Source organism: Melanotaenia boesemani, chromosome 13, assembly GCF_017639745.1.
Source record: "Melanotaenia boesemani isolate fMelBoe1 chromosome 13, fMelBoe1.pri, whole genome shotgun sequence".
Lineage (NCBI taxonomy): Eukaryota > Metazoa > Chordata > Actinopteri > Atheriniformes > Melanotaeniidae > Melanotaenia > Melanotaenia boesemani.
In genome coordinates, this window is record NC_055694.1 from 2,419,115 (window position 1) to 2,428,132 (window position 9,018).

General features: G+C 39.6%; 1 protein-coding gene across 1 annotated transcript; it reads right to left on the bottom strand.

Annotated features, from left to right (window-relative positions):
- Nucleotides 1-842: 842 nt before the first annotated feature.
- On the bottom strand, nucleotides 843-8,736 carry trappc6b (trafficking protein particle complex subunit 6B). The gene is made up of 6 exons (XM_042004293.1): nucleotides 8,482-8,736; nucleotides 8,110-8,177; nucleotides 4,365-4,482; nucleotides 4,001-4,084; nucleotides 3,151-3,244; nucleotides 843-2,001 (listed from the first exon to the last, which is right to left on the bottom strand). The coding sequence occupies exons 1-6, from the start codon at nucleotides 8,560-8,562 to the stop codon at nucleotides 1,970-1,972; spliced, it is 477 nt and encodes a 158-aa protein (XP_041860227.1). The 5' UTR covers nucleotides 8,563-8,736; the 3' UTR covers nucleotides 843-1,969.
- Nucleotides 8,737-9,018: the final 282 nt, after the last annotated feature.

The window sequence follows — 9,018 nt, forward strand, 5'->3', positions numbered from 1 at the left end:
TAAACTTAAAAAATAAATACATGAATTAAATAAATTTGTAAAGTACAATAAAATGGACTTAAATTAGATAGGAAAATAAATAAAACATATAATATAAAGTAATAAAAAATAACAAAGCATAAAATGCAACTAAAATAGAATAAAATACAAATGAAAATATTTCAAAAGTAAAATCAGTCTGACATTTTTTATACAGCACTTCTCATACAACTTTACAACTAAAACGGCTTCACAGAAATAACAGAAAAAAACAAAAACACAAACAGAAGCGTCTTTGTCATCTGCTTTGAGCGTTATCAATGAGGGAATCCTGGAGGTAAATAAGATAATGAAACAACAAAATAGGCTAAATAGAATTTTTAAAGACATTAAAACAAACAAAACGTAAGAAAATAAAGGAATTAAAGTCAAATCAAAAGAGTAAAACTGAAATAAACAAATATATGATTTTTTTTAAACCATAAAATATCACTTAAAATAGAACAGAACACTATCTCAAGTCCTTTTAAAAGCTAAATTAAGTCACTTAAAAAGCCGGGTGAAAATGGGTTTTCAGTTTAATTAGAAAAACATTAACCTTTATTTTGTACTCGGGTGTTCAGGAAGGTTTGTCCTCAAACGTGGGCCAAAGGAAGAGAAAGTTTTCTCCTCGTGAAGTTTAGCTCTGACTTTAGGAATTATTAAAAGACCCTGGTTCATAATAGAATAAAAACCAGTAAAAGAATCTAAAATCAATTCAGAAACCAATAGAAAACTGATGCAGAGACTTTAAAACTCGTGACAAAGAATTTCTTTTTAATTTCTTTTTGTGTTTGTTAAAGACAAAGAAAAAAACAGAAAAATGTTATTTATTTCTTTATTACTTGACTGACAGACAAACAGCTTTATAGAATTTTACATGACAGATGTTTTGAGTGTTTAACTGAGAAAATGAACATTACTCGTGGACAGACTGAAGGTGGCATCAAACACAGATCAATCTCATCAATCAGTCCTTTTTCTTCCTAAAATACACACAGGTGAACCTCCGCAGGTAACGGGACTTTTCCAGATCCAGAACCTTTCAGGTTATTTTTTCCTTTATTTCTTTCAAATTCTGACTTTGCACCAGGGACAAATTTACTACCGTTTAAGGTCATTAGTGGACCAAAAAAAAGTTCTCTCTCAAAAAACTGCTTCAAAAACATTACAGTCAAATCACTGAATGAATCTCACACCTAATCAAAAAGCAAAATATGTAATTATTCAAGTTATTTTAAGCATCTAAAAACCAGTTTGATGACATGTCACCATTTTTATCAAAGGAAAGCATTTCTGTTCATTTTTAGTACATTTAGGACAGATCAAAATATTTATTTTATTTACTTTTATTTTTTTTTTATAAACGTGACATAATGTAATCAAACCAGTACTTAACAGGTTAAAATAATCAGAATAATTAGATATTTTGTATTTTTATTAGGACTGAAATTGAGAGAAAGAGCTGAGCTAAAATCATTTTAGAAGATGACTTGAACTTTTTATCCTCTAATATCCAAAACAGTGTTAAAGTGAACCAACATGGAGCTGTTTTATAAATTATTAAGTTATAAAACTTTTAAGCTACTTTCTGTCATTATTTATGAGCAGCAAGAGTAAAAACTGGCTTTTAGAAATGAACCGAAGCGCTTAGATGAAAAAAGCCAAATCTAAATTTCTACCACCAGAGGGCAGCAGAGGGCTGCCAACGGTAACCAGACTAGACTGGTAACTGTTATACTGGTTATAGTGTAATTATTCTCTGAAATAAACTTCATGGCACTGGTAAATCTTTATGATGATGATGATGATGATGATGATTGTATGAAGCAAACACTTGTTTATCAGTTAAAGCAATAACAAGTGTGCAGATGAGAATATTCTGCAGATTTTCCACACTTAGATGAAACCTGCAGGCTACCTGGAGGCAGAGAGAAGTTTCTGGAGGGTTTTACGCCTTCTGGATCATCACCTGGAATTTACCTGCAGAGAGAGAAACAAACACGAATCAACCGACCAAACATTTCCTTCTGCTGACAAGAATATCATTTAAAACCCTCTTCATCAGCCCCGACTTCTAGTACCGGGTCGTCCTCTTCATCAGGTCCACCTTCTGGTACCGGGTCGTCGGGACCTGGTGTGATAGATGAAGCAGGTGGTGGAAACCTTCCTCAGAGGTTTTCTCCATATTAACATGACAGCATCACACAGTTGCTGCAGGTTTGTCGGCTGCATCCATGATGAGAATCTCCCGTTCCACCACATCCCAAAGCTGCTCTACTGGACTGAGATCTGGTGGCTGTGGAGGCCGTTGGAGTCCAGTGAACTCATTGTCATGTTCTAGAAAGCAGGTGGAGATGATCTGAGCTTTGTGACATGGTGCATTATCCTGCTGGAAGTAGCATCAGAAGATGCTCCACTGTGGTCATAAAGGGATGGACATGGTCAGCAACAATACTCAGGTAGGCTGTGCTGGTTAAACCAGGCCACGTTGGTACTAAGGGGCCCAAAGTGGGCCAAGAAAATCTCCCCCCACCATTACACCAGCAGCAGGCTTAAGCGTTGATCCAAGGCAGGATGGATCCATGTTTTCATGATGTTTCTACCAAATTCTGAGCCGAGCATCTGAATGTGGAGCTGAAATGGAGACTCATCAGACCAGCAACGTTTCTCCATCTTCTATTGTCCAGTGTTGGTGAGTGTGTGTGAATTGTAGCCTCAGTTTCCTGTTCTTAGCTGGCAGGAGGTCCCGGTGTGGTCTTCAACCAGGCAACATTTCTCCATCTTTTGGTCCAGACAGCTGCTGCTCGCTGGATATTTTCTCTTCTTCAGAGCAGAGATGGTTGTGTCAAAATCCCAGTAAATACTCAAACCAGAAACCATGCCGCGCTCAAAGTCACTTAAATCCTCTTTCTGATGCTCAGTTTGAATTTCATTATGTCTACATGCTGCCGTGTGATTGGCTGATATTAGTGTTAACAGGAAGTAGAACAGGTGGAGCTGATGACGTGGATGGTGCGTGCAGATTAACCCGAGTTGTTTTATTACCAGAAACAACAGCAACCAGAGCAAAGAAGTGATTCATTTAACAAATGTTACTTAAGCTTTCTTCTAGAATAAAAGATGTCTTACAGGCAGGCATGATGGACACTTCCGCGGTCACGATACTCTTCACTCCCAGGTCGCACAGAGCTCCTCTCACCAGCCCACAGGCGAAGGCCAGGTACTGCAGAGAGAAACAGTGGTCATGCACATGGGAGCGGACAGAGTCCGGCACATTCTGCAGGGTTGCTGCTGACGGAGTAATGCTCTGGACTGGGATCCTCCCCAGATGGAAGAAGAATGACTCAAAGACGAAGCCAAAGAGCTCGACCGGCCTCTCAAACCCTTGGACGTCTGGTTGGAGGTGCAGGACGGAGCCAAATTCATTCCTAATGTTTTCATGTCAATGTGAAATGAAGCAAGCCGAGTCTGAGTTATGTTTGTCTACAGCACCGACTCCGGACCTCCGGGGCCACCATGCTGCAAGATGGTGGCTTTGGAGGACCGGACTTGGTGCCCTCTGGTCTTCCTGCCCACCTCATGCTGGTACTGGTTAAGGAACATGAGGTTCTAATGTAAACTATCCAACCCCATCTAACGATATTTATTTCCCTAGAGAGAAATTTGACTTGGACTCGTTGTGCTGGTACATTTTTACATGAATCGCCATGGTAACGGATGCTGTTCGGCCAGGATTACTGGGAACTCGTCAAACATCCCTCTGAGGAGATCGGGAAGAGGAAGATTAAACAGCTGATAAAACACCATCAACCCTCAACTTCACAGTTAAGAACTCAGCTAAGATAAAAGAGGAAAATTAAGACTTCACAGCTTCCAGATGCTTCTGGACTTTACTTAGTACCAACTCCTGGATGCTTGAAAACAATGATACAAGATTTAGACCAAACAGGTAAAAATGTGAAATTAAATCTTACAGCACCTTTGGGGAGAGTTCCAGGTACTGTTTCCCAGCTGACAGATGACCCAGTAATCGGAAGGTGTTGTCCTGGAGAACATATATGCCCTGAAACACACGTCAACATCACCAGTATTTACACACTGTAGAAGTCACGTCTTCACATCTAATCACCATCGTGGAGCGTTAGTCCATCTCTATGAGCCGGCCGTTCAGAGATCTGATGATTGTGTCCAGACTTCCACCGACCAGCTGATGGTTTAACCGGATGTTATCAGAGGTTCATCATTTTACTTATTAACCTAGCAGAGGATGATACTACCACCGCCATGCTGAACAGCTGCTGCAGGCTTGTGGGGAACATGGAGGACAGCGTGGCGGCCGTTACCTGGTGGTTAGTTCGAAGGTTGTCGATTTGCTTTCTGAAGACGCAGGTCCAGAAGTCTTTACATATGAACTTCATGATGTCCAGCTCATCTTTAAACCGAGGCGTGTCTTTAGTCAACCTAAAGAGCACATGTTTGCAAAATAAAGACAAAAACATTTACTGAGTCAGAATCAGGTTTATTGTCAGGTAGGTTTACATGTACAAGGAATTTGTTTTGGTGCATTAGTGCCAACAAGAGCAGATATATGCAAAATAAATAAATAAATAAATAAAAATAAAACCACTAAATAAGAAATTTACAACAATAATACAAAGAAAAGCTGTGCAGATGAGTGAAATGTAAATGTAAGTAAAATCTGAACTGAGGATGTGTGACGCAGCATTTATGCAACGTTAATGTAACGTAGGGCCGGGCAGCATATCGAGATGTTCAAATATATCGAGATTTTCAAATATATCAAGATTTTAAAATATATCAAGATGTTTAAATATATCAAGATTTTCAAATATATCGAGATGTTCAAATATATCGAGATGTTCAAATATATCGAGATGTTCAAATATATCGAGACTTTATCAGACGCAGTACAGAAGGAGGGAATATCGTTTATATCGACATATCTTGTTTTGAGTTAAAAGCATCTTTTCTTTTGCATTTTGCACAGCTGATTTTTGTTATGGTCATTTAAAATTATTTTTAATTTATTTTGTTTTAGGAGCATTTAATTTAATATAAAGTTACTTTAATTTAACTCAGCTGTTTTAATGTGCTGCTGATCCTTAATAAAAGTGTGTTTAGCCCTGAAGGCTGTAAATTAAAGCCGTCTCTTTGGTTATTTGACAAAAAAAAGCATATCGAGATATATCGTATATTGTGATTCAGGTAAAAAATATCCAGATATAAGATTTTGTTCTTATCGCCCAGCCCTAATAAAACGTGTGGAGGGGGTGATGGTTGAACCAGTGTCGGTCATGGGGGGTCCCGGTCCATGCCGATGAGGCCAGCTGCAGAGGGGAAGAAACGGTTTTTATGGCGAGAGATTTTGGTCCTGATGCATCGCAGCCTCTTGCCAGAGCGGAGCATCTCGAAGAGTTTGTGACCGGGTTGGGAGGGTCAGCCACCATCTTCTCTGCAGGCCTCAGGGACCTGCCGGTGAACAGGTCCTCGAGGGAAGGCAGATCGCAGCCAATCAGCTTCTCTGCAGAGCGAATGACATGCTGCCGTCTGCTCCGGTTCTTGGCAGTAAAATATCCTCCAGTTTTACTTTATTCAGTTAAATGAAATGATTTGTAATTTTGATGCATGTCTCAGTCCTAAAACAGGTCGGCTTCATCTGTGGCTCTACTTCGACTTTACTTGTGAGTTTATTTATTTCGTATCTATCAGTGTTTCTGAAACGTAAACCTTCACTAGAGAAGCGGGACACACTCCAGGGCCACACGAGAAAAAGAAAACGGGGAGAACTTCTATCCTTCATCTTTCTAACTTAATAGATGTGAGTCTAGTTTGTATGATGAGGTGAGTTCAGGCGTCAGGATTACTACACACATGGAAATCTACACGTACGTACATTTAAAATAACTTCTGGATCTGGAGAACGACTCTAATCATGATGTAATGTTTTATTTAGAGCTCCAGACACCTGCGATTAAATGTTTGGTGATTTTGAAAATTCACTGTGATCTGGAAATTGTAATGAATGTAACTATGTAAATAAAACACAAATAAATAAAAATAAGTTTAAAAAATATCTGAGTAAAAAGAAAACAGAAAAATATAATGTCAATGACTGAATATGAAACATGTTTAACATAAATATAAATGAGATAAACGGAAGGAGCTAAGCTAACGCTGGAAGCCACCGCGACACGAAGCGACGCGCGTTTACCCGGTTAGACGGCCTGAAAGAAAGTCCAGACGATGTTCTTTACAGACAAAAAGCTGATTTATTTCTGACGGTTTTTTAATGAAGACATCAAACAAACGGCGCTGCGTGATGAAACCGACCTCTTTCCCACCACACACATCATTTCCTGTCTTACACTGATTCTACTTACATTATACATTTTTCATTTACACATTATTTAATCATTTTTTATAAATTTTTATAAATATATTGTGTTTTATATATTTATATATAAAAAAATTGGTAAAATCTTAAATAAAATAAATAAAAATAAAATATGTAAATACATTATTTATCTGAATGTAACTACGGCAAAAACATCATTATATTTTCTAAAAGGACAGTTTAAAGATCTTAATAATGTACTTGAACTTCTCTGTACTGAAACAGAGGGAGGAATAAGGAGTTTACAGTATTTCTAGGTATTATGCTGGAACTTTCCAGCTCCGGTTCAGGTCGCCCTGAACGAGGAACCGGAACTAAAAAGTAAAGCAGTTCCTCTGGTTTAGGAGACCTGGGCAGGAAAATGAGTCCACAGGGAACAACGTTAAAAAAGTCTGATGTGTGTATCATATATAAGAGGTTAAATCAAACAATTAATCAGTTTGTTAAAGGTCCCATATTATACACTTTATTCCCAATCTGAGACCATTCATTAATATCTAAATGAAATATTTCCGCCATGGTATGGACAAATCGACCCTCAGTTTGAGTGCAGCGGCTTCTCTTCACCTCCCTCTTTTTAGCAGCTTCAGAAATGTGCCGTTTATGGTGGGCGGAACCCTGGTGGAGCAGCTCAGCTGTTGGCTCCGCCCATCGCATCGCCCGTCATGAGGTGATTGACAGGTTAATATATTTTCAAGCTATCAGACTAATAAGGCCGAAACGATAAAATAACTGCCAGCTCTTACCTCTCCAGCTGTGTCACGGACAGTTGGTATTGAACCTGGCTTCAGCTTCAAACGGTTGGCGAAGCCTGCTTTCCATGCCCCCATGTTGTGGAAACAGTCCTCTTTGAAATGCTGGCCACAGACATGCAAAACCTTTGGAAGTTTTCCGGGTACATTTCCTCCAAAAATAAAATTAATCCACTCAGTCCTCGTGGGTTCAGTGGATGGAAGTAAAAAAACGTTTTCGTGTTCATTTATGCAGCCACAAACAGAACAGTGCTTCTGTCGCTTAGCCATGTCCGCTAACGAGGGTTGCCGAAGAGGGAAAAACACTGGGCGCTAGGTGATTTTTAGAGGGCGGGCTTTGAGAGCCGGTAGACGGGTCCATCGCTCTGTGGGGAGTGGTTATTGTCCCTTATGACGTCATAACGTACACGCTTTCAAACAAGCTCATTTCAGCGCTTACTTCCCTAGAGGTGGAGCAGGGGGGAGAGAGAGCGCCTGAAAGAGTTTCACACTTACGGGTCTCCTACACATGCGGGGGGACCAGTATGACTGTTCCAAAACCATTAAAAAGTGAATTTTGCATAATATGGGACCTTTAAATAAATATATGGACTGAGGGTTTCCTGTTTTATTGTGGTGGATTAAAAATATTTTTCTTTCTAGTCTGTTTATTCTAGTCTTTGGAAGATGTTTGTTTTGTTTCTTTGTCTCAAGAATAAATGAAATAAAACTAAAAGTGAGAGTAGACAGGTTATTGTCTCTCAGGGATAGAACGACATGTTTTTCATATAAACGAAAAGTGATCAGTATCTGTCTCTTATTGATCACTGGATCTTAAATCTTATCAAATCTTGATCAGCATCAGGAAACATAGAACTGTTTCCCACTGCATCTACACATATCGTGATCAAACTTGATTTATGTCATTTCCAACCCAGTTACCTCTCCATCAGCCCTTGGCCGACTCGGAACCCCATATTCTCCAGTTTGGTGATGTTTCGTCCATTTTCCTGATGGCAGGGAAGGAGGGGACAAATGAAGAAACACTGAGTACAACATAAGCTTTATTCAGAAAGCAAACTCCCTGAACGACACTGAATGTGGAAAAGTTCTGTTCACACATAAAATAAACGTTAACCTGAACCAACCAATCAGTAGAAACCAGGAAGTGGGACAGAAAACATGTCTGACGCCTCTTTACTTTAAACACCTTCTGGATGTGGCGTGATGTTTATTTACACTAACACACACACTAACACCTCTGGAATTTAGTCTAGTTTACATCCCAGGTAACGAAGCTTGTACATTTCTTACCGTGTCTCCGCTTTCTGCGGACTTGTAAATGTACTGCACAACTTCGCTGTGTAGCAACAGGAACGGCGCTTCGTCCGCCATCTTTCTTCCTGCAAAGGTTCAGCCTCTCCGCACGCTCAGCCTCGCTATGCCTCCTCCACCGGGACAAACATCGTTCAGTATATAAAGTGACAGCTTCAGGAAAAAGACAGGACTCAGACGTAAACACCGAGCAGGAGTTGCTTCCGCATTCCTCTCGTTCATCGCGGAAGAGAGACGTAAAGCGCAGAATGGAGCTTCACTACCGCCCCCTGCTGGCCGGGGGTTTAACTGTAGCTCCCACAGCAGAGGTCAGCGACAGCAAACACACGCATTAGCTGGAGAACTATGGAGAGAAAATCAACTGAATGTGTAATACTTCGTCTATAAACTGTGTCAGCTGTTAATTGTATACTTTTGGGAACTTTCAAATGTGTTTTTAAATGCCAAATACACACAACAATAATTATGAGCACTAAATAAATTTACACATGTACAAACAGATTTCCCATCACCATT